The sequence below is a fragment of the Amblyomma maculatum genome, chromosome 4 (assembly GCF_055883805.1).
Source record: "Amblyomma maculatum isolate TAMU_Amacu chromosome 4, ASM5588380v1, whole genome shotgun sequence".
In the NCBI taxonomy this organism is placed as follows: domain Eukaryota; kingdom Metazoa; phylum Arthropoda; class Arachnida; order Ixodida; family Ixodidae; genus Amblyomma; species Amblyomma maculatum.
The window spans coordinates 69,990,471-70,012,309 of NC_139347.1; the positions used below are offsets into that span (position 1 = coordinate 69,990,471).

The 21,839-nt window shown below is 44.8% G+C and overlaps 1 protein-coding gene across 1 annotated transcript; it reads right to left on the reverse strand.

Annotated features, from left to right (window-relative positions):
• Positions 1–16,936: 16,936 nt before the first annotated feature.
• On the reverse strand, positions 16,937–20,598 carry LOC146191349 (uncharacterized). Its single transcript, XM_084601900.1, has 3 exons — positions 20,088–20,598; positions 17,416–17,617; positions 16,937–17,038 (listed from the first exon to the last, which is right to left on the reverse strand). The coding sequence occupies exons 1-3, from the start codon at positions 20,129–20,131 to the stop codon at positions 16,973–16,975; spliced, it is 312 nt and encodes a 103-aa protein (XP_084458026.1). The 5' UTR covers positions 20,132–20,598; the 3' UTR covers positions 16,937–16,972.
• Between the last annotated feature and the right edge of the window lie 1,241 nt (positions 20,599–21,839).

The following is a 21,839-nucleotide window of genomic DNA, read 5'->3' on the forward strand; positions in this document are numbered from 1 at the left end:
ATCCTTCTTCTTGACCAACACGACAGGGGATGCCCAGGGGCTACTGGAAGGCTCGATTATGTCGTTCGTTAACATCTTTTCGACCTCCGTTTGAATGACGCGTCGCTCGGCAAGCGAAACACGATAGGGCCGCCTGTGGATAGGACTGGCGTCCCCGGTGTCAATTCGGTGGGTTACAACTGTCGTTTGACCCAATGGGCGGGTGCCGAAGTCAAAAAGGTCACTGTAAGTAAACAAAAGCTTGTGTAAATCAGCGGCGAATTCAGGTTGCAGATCAGCTGATATCATGCTGTTAAGCGGATCAGGGCGCGATGTGGACGACGAGGGGGTGTTGGCAGGGACGGCAGTTGTATGATCTGTAGGCAGAGGTGAAATGTCACAATATTATAAATATTAACTGTTGTTTCGAAAAAGTTTTAATTAGACTGAAAATTATGTCTTGTTGAGGAATGTCAACGGCAGGGCTGTAAGTACAGGGGCCGTAAATAACAAAGTCTCCGTAAATACCGGAAGGAAATTCGTTAATGCAAACAAGAAAAGGCAAGGACCCAAGGACTGTGACTTCGGGAACACGTGTAGTGACAGGACAACGAGAGGAAGGAAACTTATTAACACAGAGAAATTGCGCGGCGTTGTATAAAAGGCTGCAAAGTTATTTCAGTCTTAAATGATTAAGATTTAGGCATGAAAGCTTTAGTAGTGGCCTTTCATGCGACATCTTATCAAAAGCTTATTCGAAGTCAAGGAAACGAGTGTCTGGTTGGCTTATTTGGAAGGTTTTAACGTCCCAAAGTAACTCAGGATATGAGAGACGCCGTAGTGGAGAGTTCCAGAAATTTCGACCACCCGGGGTTTTTTAACGTGCACTGACATCGCACAGCACACGAACGCCTTGCTTTTCGCCTCACCGTAAAAGCGGCCGCCGCGGCTGGGAATCGCTACCGCGTCCTTGGGCACAGATGTCGAACGCCCTAACCACTCAGTAGAAAATAATCCGTAGAAATGTTTAGGTAAATGTCAGAGCTTAAGTCGGTAATAAAAAAGGGTCAGTTGGAAAATCATATGCAAGTCCGCTTAAGAAGCCATCTTGTTTAGAATGAATAAGTTGAGCAGAGAGAAGGAATTCGAGAATGCGAGAATAGACAACGTGCTACATTATTTTCCAACGGACGGCAGTGAGGCAGATGGAGCGGCAGTTTTTACATGAATGAGATGGACGTTTTTGATGGGGAGAAGAGGGCGGGAGCGGACTGTAAAGGTCTTACGAACTTTATAACCCTGAAGAAAAACATCGGTTTAAATGTGCTACTGAAAGCAAACACAATATGACGTTCACAATGTTCTTAGTATATTTTAGCACTTTAAATGGCGTCGTCCATACTAGATGAGGATGTAAGTTTTAATGCTTAGGTTGACTTCTTGACGTCATGAGCGTTAAACAGTGCCTGGCCTAACTGGGTGATTGATAGCTGAGAATTCCGGTAATTTCCAGCAAGGTTGCTGGGTGAAACAAGAACAGAAAAAAATCAGACATGGCTAGATTCTTGATTCGCAATAGGATTGCTTTCCTCGTCATGTAATGTTACAGGCTTGGAGTGTGTGGAGTTAATAGATAACTATAAGTCGTGAGGGTCGGTGTGTTCCATTGAAGGTAAGATTTGTGAAAAACGAAAGCTTAGCTTGCCCTGACACTGACAGGAATTCTTTTTCAGCAGAATAATATGTTTGCCTTGAGCGTACGCTGCGGTCCAGCAAAAATGGCCTTCATTTTTTTTTGTGTGTGTGTGTGGGGGGGGGGGGGGGGGGGCAATAAATATCTGAAGTTTAACAAGCTTATCTGCAACGTACGCGCAACATACGCGTAACCCGACAATACTTCCGAAGGTTAGTGAAATATTTGGCAGGAAAATTAACGCTGGGTTCGCGAAAATAATAAATAAGCGAGATTATTTACCTTTTTCTATTTTTAGTCATTCTTTGTAGGCGGCCCTACATTTTCCTTTGCGTACTGTTCGCTATGCCCTTTTAATGCATTTTAACCCAGGATCACCAACAGGGTGCCGTGAATTTGAAATCCCTGTATTGTAAAACAAGAAAATGTCAGAGTTCAGACGTTTACTTTAAATGCAACGCTCGATTTCTATTCGACATATGTGCGAACAACCGCTCATCCAGAGTGAGGGTTAGATTACTCGTCCGTTCCCCATGCCTTTCTCCCGAGACATGAGCTTGTGAGCAGATTTGCTTTTTCTATCAGCAATGAATGTTCAGACGTAAGAATCATTCCTTACGGATAAAATTAGAAGTTATGAAAAATGTACCCATGACAGAGGACTAGGCGCAAATTGGGAAATGTGAAAGCAACACCTGTGGTAATTCTCGTCTCAAAAAAAAAAATTAAAGCTTAGTTCTATGAAGAAAAACGTTTTAGCCCAGCCTGGAAAAAGAACAGGGAATCAGCAGAAAATTGAATACGCACGTCCTATTCAACATTGAAACTAATGACCGTAGCAAAAAATATTTTCACAAGTCACGAAAAGGTGTGTGAAAAGAATGGGAGGCGAAGAAGAGGGTGAGCAAAACAACACGTCATAATCCCATGAATATTAAGGTGTTATGGGCAGTCCTGCAGACAGGTGTCATACTTAAGGGCATGAAAAAGAGAGAGGACTTCATTTTCAGGCGTACACGCGCGCACGCACGCACGCACGCACGCACACACACACACACACACACACACACACACACACACACACACACACACACACACACACACACACACACACACACACACACACACACACACACACACACACACACACACACACACACACACACACACACACACACACACACACACACACACACACACGCACGCACGCACGCACGCACGCACGCACGCACGCACACACACACACACACACACACACACACACACACACACACACACACACACACACACACACACACACACACACACACACACACACACACACACACACACAAACCCGCGTACGCCCCCTCGCACACATTATCACGAAATATTATGATACTAGATACACTTCTATACAAATTTCTCGCTGAACGCTTGCCGTTACCACTCAACAGCCTTCTGGGTGTGATCGAAAAGATCTTTGGGAGCGTTAAGGTGTTTCGAAACAAGGAGGTTGAATTAACTGGGCCGATCAAAACAAAATGTTGCTTTCGCCCCAGCCCTAACAGGCATACCTGACTCTACCGAAACGACGAGGACACAAACAGATAATTGCAATCATGCACATCCGCCACATGAAGGTCGTCGGGACTACGCCTCCTCCTGCACTTTGTCCTTCTTAGCTGGGGCGGCAAGGCGTGCTCGGGAACGGAGGAGACAAACGCAGTATCCTCTAGAGACAGCACGGTCAACACAAAAGCACTGATTCCAGAAACATCGAGAAATCTTCTGGGCACAAAGGGACGCTCAGGGACAGAGCGTAACGTGGATGTGGCGTACAAGACGGCTTGAATACATCTTTTAGCCCGTTTGCACGTCTCACCCGTCGCGATCGAACTTCTCTTCCTACTCCTCCCGTCACCTCCGGCTCATCGCTACCTGATTCATACAATCATCACGTTGCTCATCATATATCCATTCCCATTCGTACGCTCCTGCGCCGACGATTCGGTCGGGACGACCCTGTGCGGTTTGGGCCGCCACAGAGGCCGCGCGAATGGCGCGTCACGTACAAGGCGACCAGATCCGGGAATGACCTAGGGCAGCTTTCGCATTCGAATAGAGCGCGTAAGCGTCCGCGCATGCTAGCCTGACAGTGAGTGTAAGCGAGTACGGCTGTCAGGCAGGCACGTGCTGTTCGCGTTAAGCGATAAAAATGAGAAAAAAATCTAACGCTCGAAAACGTGTTCGAAGACAATCGGGAAACGACGTTATTGACACGTCATTGCATTATTATGACGTAACTGGGAACGGCTTGGTAGCGGGAGCAGCAGCGTTTCGAGACCGATAGCTGTAACAGCTCTATGCTATTCATTCGTTGTTCTTTAACCGCAACCTCTCCGGTTTCGGAACGGAACACAAATTCTGGCACGCAATGGACACGATTAGAATATCTTCCTCTTTCATCATACGATATTGATGGCACTCAGTGGGACGTGAAACTGAAAATATGTCGTTTTATTGGCCCTGTTGGGTTACGGGGTAATATTGAAGGCAGCCGGGGCAAGGGGAAGTTTAAGCAACCTGCACCGCCCAGGCGAGGTTACAGTCGCTTCACTGCGCGCTCAAAGACTGCTGCCGTCAGCCGTCTTAGCAGTGCGTTTGGCTATGATTTTTGATGCAGCCGAGTTTGATGAAGCATGTAATAGGTGGCTTTGATAGAGCGAAGAATGTCTTGCCTATTGTGACATTTAGGTGGCACGCAATAGCACAACAGGCAAGCCAAAACTGCTCTTTTTTTTGCTAGGATTTGATTTACATCGCTGCGATAGACACTGCAAATTTCATCTCATTTGCCGATTGAATCTAGAACACAGAGACTTCTCGTGCTAGGTGAGGCTGGAGAACGGGGAGAATGTGCTGTGCAGAAGCGGTCCAACTCTAGTATGCTCACGTGTTAACTACTGTAGGCAAAATAAATTCTATGAGAGGCAACCAACCACTGCCGGGAAACTACTGTGGGCAAAATACATTCCCCTAGAAGTGAATGTCTTGGTTTTGAGATAACCGCCAACAACAGGCAAAAATTGAGTATTAAGATAGCTTCCAACATTCCGAGAAAGAAAGAACGCATAAAATGTAACTTCGCTTTAATGAGTGAAAATAGGTGCCCGCTAACATGATGAAAGAGTTTATATGAATGAAATGAACGGAATTGATTAAAATTCGTAAAAAAAAAAATTAAACATTGAACTGTTGTTGGATTCTCGTCGAAAAGACACGAAAGATTCTACACCTGTGGAAGATGGCCACACGAATATACGCCCGATTTAGCAGAGATACGACATTCGTTTTATCTCTGCTAGATTAAATAGTGATAGCAAACCATAGAACAAACGACGGTTCCACCTTAACACGACTTATAGCCATTTAAAAAAACTGTTAGAACGTTTGTTTTCAAAATAGCCTGGGAATGCACTCAGTGCATGAATATCTAGCTTGTATTTTTGTTTCAAAATTATTTGCTCTCAGTATGTAACGCTATACCCTGACTTCTTAGCCAATGTGTATCTTATTTTAGTGCCATCTTTTGTTATTATACACTAGTTACGTGAATTCACAGATACTCTCATCTGACTTTGGCAGGTATAAAAGGACGTTAATGACAAACTTAAGTTTGTCAATGCCAACAAGTTATACCACCTCGCTATCAGAAAATGCCGATCACCGTAAAGCTGCAGAGTACAATAAAAATATGAGTCCCGAGAAAATCTCACAAATGCTTACAGGAATAATATTCTAAGGACATCTGCAATGCTCCCTATTGCGAAATGTGTACGCTGCTATTTCGATATACTGAGGCAGAGAATTGAAGATATGTTTGAATGTACGTACCTGCAGTCACCCCAGAGCACTCTTTAGATTTCTCGCGAGCCAAAGGGAATAATTTCTCAGAAGAAGAAAAGAAAAAACCATGAGCGAGTTGCGCAGAACTCGTGGCTCTTCTTTTCTTCTTCTGAAATTCTCTTTGTCTCGTGACTCCCTTTTCGAAAAGCTCGGTTACACCGACTACAACGGCGACGCGACCAAAGCCCTGCTCATTTTTCTCACTTGCCAAAAAGAATTTCTCCGAAAAGAAGAACGAAGAGCCACGAGCGCTCTTCGGCTCGTGACTCTCCTTCGCTCAGTTGTACCGACAATAGCGACGCGGCTCAACCACCGAACGCGCATAAGAGCTGCGCTCCAAAAAATGAAGGGGTGGGGATTCTCTTTCGTTCTCATAAGGACATTGTGAAGTGGTCCTAAACGCTAGACACTGCTACCATTGACTTCCAATCGTTGTGGGTGTCAGAGGTTCAATCGCCCGTCGGAAAATGTTAGAAACGTTTTCTCAAATTTGGTGTAATTAGAAAGAGCCAGAGAATCGGTCTTTTCAAGAATAATGCTGAACTGTCCTATTCACATGGCTTTTTATTGTCCCTAGCTTATTTCCCCTTTTTAATAAGAGGAGGAGCAGGCAAAACTTTTATTCTATATTTCCTTATCTAACTGAGTGGAGCCCTCAGCCCAGGGCCCCATGTGCCGCCTCAATCTTGCAGGACCGCCAGAACAACTGTCACTGGTCTTGCGGGTTGGTGCTAATGAAACGGTCTCAGGAAGGAATAAATGCGTCTCAGTCCATAATTCCATGGGTCATTGTAATTATCTCAGCCCGATCGATTAGCCGGCATTGTTCGGTCAGCTCCGTGCGGGACAAGGCATCTTCCGAAGAGGAGAGGGGGGGGGGGGGGGGGGGGGTGAGTTAGGTGGAATGCCACCGGGTGGTGTTGGGCAGGCCCAAACAGAATGATATAGTGTAGGTCGGTGCTGGCGGGGTATTTTTCTGCGTAGCGGGTGGGAAAGAATAAATGTTTGTGGTACAGATTTGTATACGCGTGAGTCTGCAGTTGTCGCCATGCCACAGCTTCGGCCTTGGTGAGTGCTGGGTGCGGCGGTGGCAGTGCATGTTTTTCTTTGTGCACGGTAATATAGCGTAATGTGGCGTAAGACTGTAAAACTGTGCTGCCGTCGTCTCTGTCTACTTCACCTTCCGCTTCCGTCGACAGCGCCCGGAAGGTTGCGCTGTTCGGGCGAGCGCGTGCGCACTCTCGTTGCCAGGAAGGGAGGAGTGACCAGGAGTCCAAATGATTTTAACAATCGGAAATGCATCATAGTGTATAGGTAAGAGCACGCGTGAAGCCTCCAAAGATAATGTATTCTTCGTGAAGGCGCAACACGAAGCTTGTGAGCCTGTGATTATTGTATATGTCGGACTGTGTTGATGTTTGTCACGTGTGTCCATGTGGTGTACGAAGGCGAGTGCAGCCGCTATGGCGGTCTCCTCAGCCGTCATGCTCGAGTTCCTACCACGAACGCAGCCCGTAATCTTAATTGAGCCGTTGGCGTCCTTAACAGCTAGTTCCATAGCATCTGTGCCCGGTGGATATTTCGCCGCGTCGACACATAAAACAGTTTGAACACACCTCTGTGCTGGCGCAGGAGTGCCTTGACTCTAGCGATCCTACGACATGTGTGGAGTTCGGGGTGCATATTCTTCAGGACTGGCACGACCCTGATCTTAGCTGCCAGTTTGGGCAAGAAGGAGTGGTACCTCTGTTGCAGCGGTATTGTCGGCTCCTGGTAGCCTAGTCAACGCAGTACAGTTCGGCCCACTCTAGTGTCTCGAAGGCGCGTGAGCTGTCCAGTCCTTTGGGCTTCTGTCAGCTCTTCTGCGGTGTTCTGGAAGCCAAGCAGAAGCAGGCGATGCGCCCAGGTGTATGGGCGTAGTCCGAAGGCTGTCTTTACCGCCGATCGCAGAACGATATTCAGATGATTGAGTTCAGTTCGATTGAACTTGTGATAAGGAGCGCGAAACGTCATACGGCTGATTAACAACGCCTGCACGATTCGCATGGCATCGCTTTCCTTGAGCCCCCGCGTCTGTTGGAAATACTGCGGATCAAGTGCGCCACCCGCGCGATCGCTCCTTCAACAGCTGTATAGTGTAGGTCGCTCTGCCGTTGCACTGCAGGTACAGGCCCAGCATCCTTAGTCGACCGACTCTAGGAATAGAAATTCCTTCGAGATGAAAGTCGATTTCCCGGTCGACTACTTGGGTCCTCGCTCGCGCACGAATCACAAGCAGTTCTGACTTCTCAGGCGCGCAGGTAAGCCCGCTGTTTTGGATGCGACCGCCAGAGTCTTTTGTGATCCATAACGTGATGTCGTCTGCATAGAGCGCATGATACAGATCAATAATTCTTGACAGTAGCGGAGGAAGTCCTGCCATCGCCACGTTGAACAAGAGCGACAACACTGAACCCTGTGGGGTGCCTCACGCAGTGAGACGTACCGGTTCAAAGCGTACGTCTTCAATACCCAGGGTAGCAGTTCGATCTATGAGGAAAGCCCTCACGTAATCATAAGTTCGTTGACCACAATGTGGCCTCGCTAGACCCGCCAGGATGGCATCGTGCGACACGTTGTTAAAGGCCCCCTTCAGGTCTAAGGCCAGGACAGCACGGGCTTGGGTCCTGCTGGGATGATCTATCACTTCCTCTTTAAGCTGAAAGTGAACATCTTGAGTAGAGAGATGCGGCCGGAACCCGAGCATGATGTCAGGGAAGAAGATGTTGGTTTCCAAGTGTGGGTGCAGGCAGCTGAGCACCACATGCTCCATCAGTTTCCCAACACACGACGTCAGGGATATGGGTCGAAGATTCTGGAGGGAGAGCTGCTTGCCTGGTCTTGGAATTAAATTCATGTCAGCATTACGTCATTCTTGCGGAAGTGTACCGGTCCTATACGTCACTATAACTGGTCAAGGAGTTGTTGATTCGTCGTAAAGGTTCTGGAGCATTTTATAAGTAATACCGTCCACCCCAGTGGGCAGTGCTCCTTCTCAGGCTCACGAGTACTGCTCGAACCTCTAATTCCGTGATGTCGTCGTCCAGGGGTGAATAGACATTTTGAGGGGGGTAGTCCCTATACTGCAGTCTGGGACCCGTCAGTATATATAGCGCGCCTCCAGGGCATACAGCAGTGCAGTGCTGTCTTTCGCTTCCTTATGGAGGAGCTTGGCAACCGCTTTAGAGGTTTCCTCTTTGGTCTTGGATGGGTCGATAAGGCCTCGGAGGAGCAACCACGTCTTGGCTGTGCCGAGGGTTCCCTGCAGCCTTGTGCAGAGCATGTGCCAGTTGGAACTCGTGAGCTCTTTCGCATAGCGCTCTGCCGCAATACTAGAGAGATTTAGCTTACCGGAGACGTATTACGTCTCCCGGAGACGTACAGACGTAGACGTATCGGACGCCTACTGCGCATGCGTGAAAACTGCCGATACGTACAGGCGCTGGAGACGTACTCCGGAGACGTATGCCGCGTGACGTCCAGCTTGCCTTAATCTCGCGAGATCTCACGAGATTTCAGCAGCCATGGAGCCAAGCCGCCAAGCTAAGCCAAGCGCCGATGGGATGGTGCTACGAGTGCTTGTAGAGTGCTGCTGTGCGCAACGGCCCACATAGTTCTTCCGTTTTCACATTAGCGTCATCAAATGCTGTAATACCCTTGCCCCGGCCGTGCCAAGAAAACATCATGCGCAAGCGTTTCAGTGCGGCGGACGACCCGCAAGTAGCTCGAGATCGCCACCATCCTGTACATACACTGTACAGCGCAGGGAGAAGGCGCCGTCGAAAGAAGTTGCAACGATTTCTAGGGATCCGCCGACGGCGAACGAGCGCTCGCTCCGCTGCGCAATGAAGGCGTTCGCGAAGGCCTTTGCAAGCCATCCAGCGTCAGAAAAAAAAAATGATTCTGGTAAGTCACTACCCACTACCTTCTCTGTTCAGACGACCGGACTGGACAGCGGACTGTCCGAGCGGAACAATTAGTTATCATATGTGACGAAAACGGCACTTTCGAGTAGCTCGGAATGGCAGTGACTCGGCGCCTGCCGATCGCGTGCGCTCCGAGTAGGAGTGGTGGTGGATGATGCTTTCCCACGATACATACGGCCCGCCCGTCTGAACACCACCTAGTCGATTGCTGGGGAATAGCAGCGCAAAGTCAAAAGCCACTTATGTTGTGCGAATTAGATACATGATATTTCAGCATTTTTGCTAAGCATGACTCGAGTGGCATAATATAATACACGTCGTGTAGCTGCTTTTGTTTACATGTGCATGTAAATGTGCACAGCCACCAGGAGCCACAATAAATGAAAATTGTTTGCAAGATGATTTACTTTATCTTCTGGCACCATTAGCTAATAGCACATGCTGAATGCAGTGCGAAAGCCAAATATTGCAAGAGGTCATTTAATATTTTTTTTTTTTTTGCTCCAAGCTTGTGAACTTGTGTCCCTGTGTCAGCACGTGAAATGAAGTGCACCAATATTTTATGCTGTTGGACAAAACATTCAGGCACTGGAAGTCCTATTAGCATTTACAAGTCGCAGAGGCTGAACTGGTTTGCTCATTGTGTTATAAAAACACCTGACAATTAAAAAAGGATCCTTGTTAAGGACCATTGCATTGAATGAAGGCAACAGTGTCTGCGTCGTGGCACTGTTCTAGTGTCCTGGCACAACTTTCAGCTGCACAGTTAGATCCTGTATTATGTTGGCAAGTTAATTACCAATCATCTGTGTCTCATATGGTTATTCCCTTTCAGATGAAATGAGCCTGCAAGTGCCTGAATGACATGGTGCCCAGAGAGACTCATGATGATGAAAGCAATCATGACAACTCCCGGGAATAGTAAGCGACAACACTTCTTATATTACTTTCTTCAATGTTCTTGTTGAACATGTTACAGCTATTTACAAAGCACTGCAATGTTCAGTCTTGATTCTCTTACTGCAGTGTACAAGGTGTAGCCAGAGTGCTAAAGTAAGCTCGTGCATGTTGTTATGCACCGGAAAACAGCCCAAGATCTCATGGCTGCAGAAATAATTATTTCTTTAATTTGTTTGCTTGCTTCCATGGCACAGCCACAAGTCTGCACAGTGTGGAGCCGCTGCCGTCAACACCAAGCCTACAAGTCAGTGCCCCTGAGGGGTGAGGACATATTTACGTTATTTTGAGCAGCACCAATTTGTAAAAAGTTTTATTTATCTCAATGCCTTAACAACTTACTATAGTTTAAAACTCAAGACTGCTTAGTACAACTGCACTAGAACCTAGTTGTTAGCTTTTGCATTCATGCCAAAACTATGCACGGACCAGCAGCAGCAACAGTGCATTACACAAAATGCAATGGTCTATGAAAGCAGCGATAAATTAAATAAATGAGTAGGAGAACAAATTATTCACAAATTTTCATGTTCATGGTGCACACTCACGAGACCATCGCAATGCTTTGTGTATTGTTATGCTTGTCTCACTGTTTTGAACCTACACTCCATTTGGTGGCATGACTGAGTCTTTGGTTTGAGAGAAGAATGACGTTTCGAAGATGAGAGAACAAAAGCAATGAAATTTGATTGCACTTCTGCAGACTTATGTACATACTTCAAAGGTCTTAACAGCAAAAGGTCAAAAGCAAGTTCATAGCAATGATAGACTATTGAGCCTCTTGTCCAGGGCTATTGTTTTTTTTTTTTTTTTTACTCCACAAGAAATCTTTAAACAATCAATCCAGCCCTATTACAGAACTTTGGCCAATAAAACACGGCACATCTCTCCGGGTCAATCAGCCAGTCAATCAAAAGGTATTGGTAAGCAATGTTCCTGCAGTCATACCTTGGGAACAGGCGAGGAGACATAGAAACTTCCCTTTTCACTTCGATAGCGTTGCAATAGTCGAACAAGGAGTCTGTCTGCCAGAAAAACACAGGGCATGTCTGATGCCACATACAGCGGATCAAAACAGCATCTGTGGAACTCAACTCCTAATGGATCAGTGTAATGGTTTTATGGCCATGTCCCTTCTCCCAAACAGCCACCATATCTTCCTGTGTGGTGTGCCATCAGGCACCCCTCTCCAGAATGTATTCATCATCGGGCAAAGCGTGGGAAGTTACCACATGCGTTTTCTTTTTGCGGCTTCACACTTTTGTGTGATGTTTGCCTGGACGCGTGATGCATTTCCAGCTCTTAGGTCATTGCAGCATGCTGCTGTGCATGTGCATAATCAACACAAAAGCTCAGAAGTAATATTTTATAGAGACATTTCTACCGCAATTACCCATTTGGTGAATTTTATTTATCCTCAAGAAAAGGATGGCAAAATTATATTATTGTTTACTCCACCCGCCACTGTGGTCTTAATGCATTAGTTGATGTGAAAAAATGATTCAATTTGTTTTCAATGTGCATCAGAAGGAGCGTTCACTGACATAAAATAACATCAAATACCATGGAAAATATTTTGCATATGCCAGCAACAGGCAAGTCCCAGTGTAGATTGCTGTTGAACGTGACACTTAGTATTCTCTGCGAGCCTACAATTGTAATGTTTCGGCTCTCATTGCTGACAGCACGATTAAAAAAAATTTTTTTTTTCTGGGAAAATAATTAGCGTTGTCTTTGAACAATTTATATTAAGTTTGTTTGATTGAAACCACAACAATAATGTTAACAGGAAGGCTTTGCTTTGCTTTGTCAACGTGTCTGCATCTGTGCTCGTCATAATAGAACAGTCATCTGCATGTGGTGGTGGCAAAACTAATAAATATCTAACAGGTGCAAGGTAGGTGGCAACTTATCTGCAAAGATGACGGCCTGGAGTCCTTGGACATGGGCGACGTCAGCTAGTCGGATTAGACCTAGCAGAGTTTCAGGGCGTGAGCTCGACAGTAGTTTCCCAAAATTATTTTTTGTCTCTCGATTTATATTTTAGATTTCTGGACATGCCCATATCATATGTACCAGATCCACCCTATATATGTACGACAAATTTAATGGATATGTCGATGTGGGCAATGTCTTTGATGAACACTTTCAACAACAGTGGCCAAAGCAGGCTTCCTTGTGAAACACTGTTAGTGACTGTTAGATTGTTCAAATGGTGATTACTCAGGCATGCTATTTGTGTTTATTCTCCTCTCCTTCGGGGCAAGTGCCAAGGGATATACCCTACAACCCGTGTGCAATTCTGTTCACAACTATATAATCACACCAGGTAGATTGCTACAATGAGAATTCACTGCCTTTTCTTTTCCTTTATTTTTTTTCATGAAATTCTAGTTTAAGATTTGTAATTATCAAAATACCGAATTGCTTGTCCATGAACCTTTTGTACTTGCTATATACCATGGCCTATTCCCCGCCGTGGGTATGTGCCATTACCACTAAAGACAGTCATCCATGGGTCTGATACATAGGTCAGGGGTGGAAGCAGGCTCAAACATTTTGGAGCAGCTTTGGGAGCAGCGAGACAAGAGTTTTGCAGCATTTGAATTATGTTTTGGAGCAGGTTCCTAAGGTCAAATGCCTCTGATAATTGTAGCAATTGTTTTTTTCTTTCTGACAGAAAAAGATGAGCTCTTCCTTTTTATGCAAGTTCAATGCCTCTCCAAATTCGCACTCATTTCTGACAAGACAACGGCCAACAACTTGGAGCAGACTAGCAGCAAACAAAATGCTTGCTGGTGTGCTTTATAACTGAACACCTAGTGTGACCTTGTGACCTAACGCATTTGCCTATTCTGACTTGACAGATTCAAATGTCACATTTACCACTTGAATGCACTCAAGCAATGCCACTAATTTGGAGCTCAGATTAATGGCCATGACATTTCTGCTATCTTGTGCATATCCCTTTTTGATCCTATGCCTGTGCTGATAAATTCCTGAGCAGTGGTCAGTAGTGCCTTCAGGAAACGTAGATGGCACTGAAGGGTAGCCTTTTCATCCTTCAGCATTTTTACTTCACTACCTCCTTCCAATAGTTCTATCATTCTTTGCTTGAGCAATGCTGGGGCTCATTTTTTAAATCTTGGCAATAGGCCCTGTATGGCTTTCCAACTCTCTTGAGACGCTTCCTAGTGAGTGACATCTTTGGAGTACCAACCCATAATGATTCAAGTATGATTTTGTCTGCTGTAGGCCCGGCAAGCTTGTTACTGAAAAAGAGGCTCTATAAGTGCCTGCTTGTTCTTAGACCACAACCATTAGAATAACTCATGTGGTTTTTCCAGTCTGACAAGCTTCCTTCCGAACGACTCACGGTAGTTTGCGCCTATCTGCTTCGCTTGCTGCTCTTGCTTCTCTCTCCACCGGCGATTCAAAAGGCTGAGAAGAGGTGCTACGTCACATGCACACTGCATTTGTTTTGCAATTATCTCCAATCGCCAGTGACCCATATTAAATTTACTTGCAAACAAATATTTATTATGCCACATGCTTCCTTCCCTTACAAAAATTTCGTTTGTATTAAGCCCAGTGCTAGATGCGTTATATCTTTGCTACTGGTGCAAAGACATTTTTTGCGTGTTGCACTAAATATGATGGCAGAACATTAAAACAGCCAGTTTGGAGCAGTTTTGAAGCAATATTGCATTTTGGAGCAGGATAGAGCAGGAAAAGCAGTTTGGAGTAGAATGGAGCAAATGGAGCGGCAATCCCACCCCCGATAGGTGCATTCACAAGAGGAGACTGCTGCACTTCTGTGTCATGATATAGGGGTATGCCATATGCCCAGATATTTCATGAATAATCATGTGCGTAGTTATTCACTGCAATGCCAGCTGGAGAGCAATATTAAACAACCTCCAGCTTTCTCATAACAGCTTTAATTTTACAGTAATTTCTGTGAACACTGCACCTTTTCATTCCAGGAAGGTAGAAGAATACAACACGGATGTTTTATGCAGCACATGGTGACGAACACTGCCCCGTGTGAAGATGGACATGTGAAGATCAGCTGGTGAAATCTTGGCAATCACTTGACAAGATGCTGATTGCACTGATGAAAGAATGAAAGTTATTTATGTTGGCACTATATCACATTGCAGATAGCACCAGTTTATTTTCTCCAAAACTCTCTCGACCATGTTCACTTTGCCAAATAAATCCCAAATACATTTTCGCAACACAAATGCTGTCGGTGTGTTTCTGTTCTTGCATTTTATGGTGCATAAGTAGCTAAGGCTACAGTTTCGCAAATACAGGTCCAAAATTATCTGCAAAAGGCATTACACTAATTTTAAATTGCATATTTTAAGAAATATTTGCATTGTTAGAATTGTAAACATATGCAATGACTCGAAAAAAAAAATATGTGCACAACCTCTCTCAAGTGAGCCTCAGCTACAACGTTGAAAACACTGCTAGTGTGGTCACCACTTCACCAAAAGGAATTCAAAATGTCCCGTTACATAGTGGTAATTGCTAAAAGAATATCATAGATTAGTGTTTCTCGAATAAGGGCTCACGAAGTGATTTTCAGGATCCATGAAACCCACAGCTGCAAAAAAAAAGAAAAAAAGAAAGATATGCGTGATAGCTTCGGCCTGACTAGACACAGTTTTGCAGGGTTAAAATCTAGCAGATTCAAAGGCGACTTTAGTTTATGAAAAAAAAAGAGTGCGGAAACAGAGGGAGAGGGCATCTGCGGCATTCGTTGATGCCAACGTTGGTAAAACTCGAGCTCTGGCTGCACTACTGGATGGGGCTACAATGCAAAGCGTCTCGGGCATGATGACAACATGACAGCTCAATGAGAGTACAATTAATTCAGTAGTGTACAGAAAACTCTGAATAATGACTCTAGCAGTACATGCGATCAATGAATATATGAGCTGTGAATTAGCGGCATGAAGTGAAAAGCCATAAAATGGCATCATCACTTTTTGCATCTGGTAGCACAGGTTCGCACTGAAGCCGTCAGACGGCCTGACGAAGACAAGCTGTGGTGGTTCGCCGCCTCTTTCGCCAAAGCAGATGGCACTTCACACATATAGACACTTTTATAACTCAGATGCCACCTTTCCTTAATCTAGACAATACACAAACGCACACACAGCCGTTCGGGTGAAACACTAGAGACGGCCCACGCGGCACAACTCAAGTACAGCGTTCAGACTGGTGGTCTAGTGCATATTTGCGGTCACAAGCATCTCGTGCCACTAACAGTTCGAAGTCAGCGTTGGGAACAAGTGAAGCCGTTGGTCCGGAGCACAGCTGTCAGGTGTCTACCGGTAGACGGTCACGCAGTCAAAGGAGCATGGGAGACAACGCCGAACCAAAGTCATCGCGTCCTTTCAGTTCGCCAAGTAGCGAGATGGCGAACCGAAGCTGTCATATCGCTGCACACAACACTCAGGCAAAAACCCCTGCATTTGAACACGAACACTATCACACGCCACCCTAAACGCCACCACGCACACACCATGTCATGCTGAACACTGTGAGACGACAACAACGAGAAAGTAGTCACGCACTGTTGCAATCAATCGAGATAAATATTGCTGCATCTCACATAAAAAAAATTCATAAAGCTGCATCTCGGCATAACAGCGTCAACAAATGAACAGCATAAATCTTTGGGTAGCATTGTTGCATGCAGTGATGCTCATCTTGGAAATGGAGTAACTGTTCTAGAAAACACGGACAACAGAAATAGAAGTGAACATGGACGTACACAGGCTCACAACTGTATTTTACTAACCGAAAGAGGACATATATACAGCAAGCAAAAGTATAGCATTGAGCATGCGGTTTTGTGCACTTTATATGTGTCATCTTTACTTAGTAAAATCCAGTTGTGAGTCTGCAAGCCTCCTGTCCACTTGTTTCTGGTGTCCAAGTTTCCTAGTGCACTTACCCTATTTAAAAGATATGCACCACTGCATGCTGCAATTATTGCTGTAAGGAATACAGAGATGAATTCTGCGACTGTTGACAAATGCCTCAACTATGAAGGTCACTGCTTGCCATGCTTGTCCATATTTTACTGAGAAAGGCAGCCTAAAAAAAAAAAAAAAAATGTTCCAAATTTTTTGACCGCAGGACGTAGGCCGACACTTATGTCTGAAAAGGCACAAGGTATTGACCAACTGAGGCAGACACAAGACAAAGTAGATAGACACATGACAGCTGTACAAAGATGTTCGGCAGTTCATTGCGCAACTTTATACATGCCCCCTACCTGTTACCATCTCAAAGTTTGGTTCTTGAAATAGTCAATAAAAGAAAAATCCCGTGCTACGCTGCCAAACCTCCCCTCTACAGCTTTCCTAACACTGCTCATTGCCTTGTTGAAGGCAACATGATGAGGCTGCAGTACGGCGCCTCCAAACAGCTTGTAGAGGCCATCGGGGGTAGGCTGCATCACTATAGATCACATATTTATGACCCATGGTGATCTTCTGCAGGTTCTCAAAGTGCACCGTCTCCTTGAGGATCCCTAAAAGATAGCAAGAATTAAAAATATAACCAATGCGGGTCTACACAGGTGCCTCTGTTCTTTTTGTATAATGAGATGTAATTACAGTTGCAAGTTTTTAGATACAATTTTTTCCTACAAATTTATAAAATGCCACATGCTAACACAATCTTGCATCACATACTTAAGTGCCACGTTTCTTTACAGATGAAATGCTGTTTTTCGTGAGGTGGGTCATTGAGTACCCTTTCCCAAAAACCAACTCAAAAAAATATAAAAGTACTTGTGGAAATTTCGCAGCGGAGATGTTAGGCTTTAATTTGGAAATGCACTTCCCTGAATATGAAAAACATATTACAGCTAGTTACTGCAATAAAGACATGACTGAACAGGCTTACCTGCATCGTGACGCCTGCCTTTAAATGGCCCACTGGCAGACTATGGCATTGGTACACATTAGTGCCTGATATTTCTGCACAGGCTCCACTTGTGCCCAAAGAAGTCCTCCTTCTGAGCCACAGACGGTCGACAAATTTGCCTTGCTGTGCCATGATGAAGCCCCAGCAGTTGAGCACGGGGGCCTTCCTTTGCATGCACCGCCTGAGGAGGAAAAATTGAAGAGGCTGCAAGCAACAATCGCTTATAGAGTCCCTATAAAGTGGTCATGAGAAAATAATCTTTCAGTGTGCACCTTCTTTACTGTGCCGTAGCATAATACTTATTGCATTGCTTTTGGAAGAGTTCACTAGCGTTACCTTGTACAGGCCCATCAATTTTAAGGTGAAAATCTTTAATGGCTCATACTGTCGGCATTCGTTTGTTTGGTCACACTATAGCTGTCAATCAAATGACGTCATGATGATGCCATCAGAAAAAATTAAAATCCTGTTTCCGCTGGGAGCCGAACCTCTATCCCTCGCATCCCCATCCGAGCGCTTTAGCCAACTGTGCAACGCTCGGGATCGTGAAACACACATCAAAATTCTCCTTGTCTACTGTAAGGATGATAGTAGCGATGACAATGAAGTTGGAATTAGCAGTGATGACATTAGCAATGATAATGACGGTGCATTTAATTCATAGTGATGAGAGCAAACGTGATGCACCGTGTGCACCAGCAACGCTTAGATTTTCACATTTCTGCAGTGTAGATTCCGCAGTGCTCCCTGATTTTTTCGACACTATCATTGACACTTGATTTTTTTTTTCAAAGCAAGCGAAATTCAGAACCTACGCTAGGTTATTTTCTTTTTTTTTTTGTAATTGAGAGATCATATATACATCTCACTTTTGCAAACGGTTTGAGACAGTAAGGATGTAAATAAAGACCAGGAATTGCGCAGAAATCATGTGCCAAATCAAAAATGAGCCAGATTCTGCTGATGTGCAGATGGAAATGAGCCAAATCTATTTTATTCTTGACAGCTTTCTTTCTCAGCTTTAGCATGATAGGGTGGACTACTGCGAGTGTAAATTCAATTATTGCTTCTCCATAGCTACTTCCTTATCACTGCCTAGGATACGAAGAGATCACAGGAAAATCTGAAGCCAGAAGATAAAAACACTGGGAACATAGGCCTGCAGCAGACGAAGCAGTTTGTGCATAAAGCTAGCAAAATAGCTTATAAAAGACCATATTCAGTTTAGCCTGTTGGCAGCGGCTTTCTGCATTTAGCAACATAAGCAAACAGCCGAAACTGGCAAGAAACGACAATATTTGCCGCTGTCTTGTCGCTTTGCATCCTATGTGCATCTACCATTCCCCGGCAATACAATGGTGCACTGAATTAAAATAGCTCTTCATTAAACACATTCCAACTAATTTCTACCAATAGAAAATAGCCTCACATCTTTGCTTGAAGCAGAAGCCCACTAAGCACTTATTTGCTCACTTCAGAGCAAATCAGTGCTGCTGATTGTGTGACAATGAATATTACAACTCTTCATCAGCTGTATTCACAGTATGATCATTTACAGGAGACTAGAAACGACTCTGAAATAAATTTCATTCAGTCAAAGTAGGGTCGAATATAGATTTTCATATCGATAAGGGTCAAATCCAAAATTGCTTACATTGTTTAAATTATTGCATAAAATTTTGTGAAATTTCTGTGTTGAGTATTTCTAATACATGAAGCAAATTAAAAAATAACTTGTGCTGATAACAACCTTTTGCGTATTTCTCAGTTTGTGTTTCCGTGGACTTCCCTAATTTAATAAAAAAAATATTGACTGGCAAGTGTGCTAGTGTTTATGTTGATGACCTTATGCTGTGCTAGTAGGCAAGATCGAAAAGCAGCATAGCACTGGTTGCATTAGGGACGTTAAACAGTTTCACTAAATTCGATGTCGACAAGAGAGCACCTTTCCAAAGCTCTACAACCGAGTTGAAGAGCAGGGGTATATATATATGCCTTTGCACAAGTGTGCCTAAGTTAACTGACGTAAAAAAAAAAAAAGTGATTACAGCAGACGTTCGGTGACTGGGCACGAGTCAACTGCAATCGTTAATGTTTTACAGTAGCTAAAACTGCTCGCCTGCTAGAAACGACACAACGCCGTTACGCGCCAGAGAGCATTGGCCCCATGCCATCATCCCTAGGAGCATGAGTGCTGGTGCCTTTCGACTACAAAATGGTAGGGTTTTGACGTAGTTATATCGAGTAGAAGGCTCGGTAGCGTTTATGCACACATGGAAGCTGATGGGGATGATGCGCAATGAGTAGTGCGAGAGTGCGTAGCAGTGTGCACGCGGGATGATACGACATCCCGCCCCGCTTCTCACAAGGAATTTATCGCTTTAAATCCGCTCCGGCCTTTTTTTTGTTTGTTTGCTTTTAATTTGAAAGCGCTATAAGCGGTCGCACAAGTGTTAGACTGTTTTGATAAGCTCTGAACCTCAGGATTAGCGCTAATTCGCATTCAAAGATGACTACTGAAACGCCACAGCCAGTCAGCTTTGCTTTACATGTTTCGGCGGGCATATTTATTTGACACAGAAAGCACTGCTATCAATAATTTGGCTTGTAACCGTCAAGCCACCACAGCCACCACACCATGCGCTACTTACCTCGGAGAATCGCTGAAGAGCTTGCAGATCAAGCCACTTGTCATATCGTAGAGTAGATGACCGAAGTAAAAATCGAGCTGTGCCAAGGTGCCTCGGAGCCGGAGACCCTGACACGCTGCGCACTGACGACCTCATTTGGAATTAGGAGGGCTAACTGCAGCTCTCCGAAATTCTCTTTCTAGAATCTAAAACTCCTGTTGAACACTGTGTTGTTGTTGGCGCCGATGTTGAAGGGTACCACGCTCACGTAAGTTCCTTCGAGGCTTTGGAATATCGCGCTCCCGTTGAAATCTACGCATGTCTTCAATTTCATCCCATGATAGGGTGCTTAAAAGCTGCCTTTCGTGAAGGGTGAAGGATGCTGTCGGCATGATGTAACGTAACGTGGGCAGGTTGCACCGATAGCAGGAGCAAATTCTAGCACATGACCGAACACCAGCAAACACGAGCAGTTGTTTCCTTCCTCCATGCGAGCACCAAAACAAACGGATTTAATGCAACTAGGCTTGGATTGTTCAGGCTTGCTGCAGGTGGCAAAGTGGTTAAAAGTGAGCTCAAATTATAATTATTCAAAACACAGCTAACACGTCAACATGATGACTTCGGGGGATCTGCATGTGACATTTTTGTGACATTATTTGAAGTATTTATTACAAATAGCTTCTATCTTTTTTTATTGGATAGCCATCATCATCATCTGCATGTACGTCTAGCGATACGTCTTACGTATGGGCGATACGTACAGCTAAAACGTGTTTTGCCCGGTGTCAGCCGAATACGTCTACATCAATTTGCACGCATGCGCAGTAGGCATCCGATACGTCTACGTCTGTACGTCTCCGGGAGACGTAATACGTCTCCGGTAAGCTAAATCTCTCTACTACGTTCCGCTATATGTTTCCGTTGCTTGCGATTGTGTCGCTGCTTTCGCCATCTTCGGAAAAGTCCTCTTCGAGCTTCCCACAGATGGAGGAGGTGTGGGTCGATCTCAGGTGCCTTTTCTGTGGCTTTCACTAGATGAGCATTCCAGATGGGATAATTTTACAGATAGAAGCGGAGGAGATGAAATAACTTTAGCAACACATGTATAACAGGAGAAAAGGCCACACAAGGATGTTGCCTAAGTGCTTATACGACTCAATAGATCTTATAAGGATGCTAGCAATGAGCGCTTATGAGAAATAAAGCGGAATGCAGTACCAGTGGAGGAACAAGCATTTACAGTTTTGATGTTTAAGTTCCATTAACCAGTCCTCATACATTTCATGTAGGCTATTAATTTTAGCTTGAGAAAACATATATAGGTCAAGAAACCTAGTAAACAGCGCTGTTGTCACCAGCCGTGCGAATATTTTAACTCATTGGTCGGTAATCATGCAAAAAAGAGACCGTAATTGATATTGCCGCGAACTGTTTAAATCTTTATTTATTCCTGTTCGACAGCCGCTGGCATGCGGCCCTATCATTGTTATTCTGGCGCACTTATCAATTCTGTATCCCGTGTTAGTTCATGCTCGTTGTTGCGATACGACGCATCCTTTTCTTTGTCGCGAACGATGCGCCGAGATCTGTCTCGAAGATTCTGATCACTTGCGTATGTTTCTACAATGTGGCACGTTGTGCTAGTAGCAGTTTGCGACGTTCTCTAGAATGTTCTGAGCAGCCTTTAAATTGAGCGTTGACGAGTGCGACGGGCATTCTTAGTTCGACGATCGATGAACACGTTTGTTGCTATCGCCGCCGCCGAGTTGT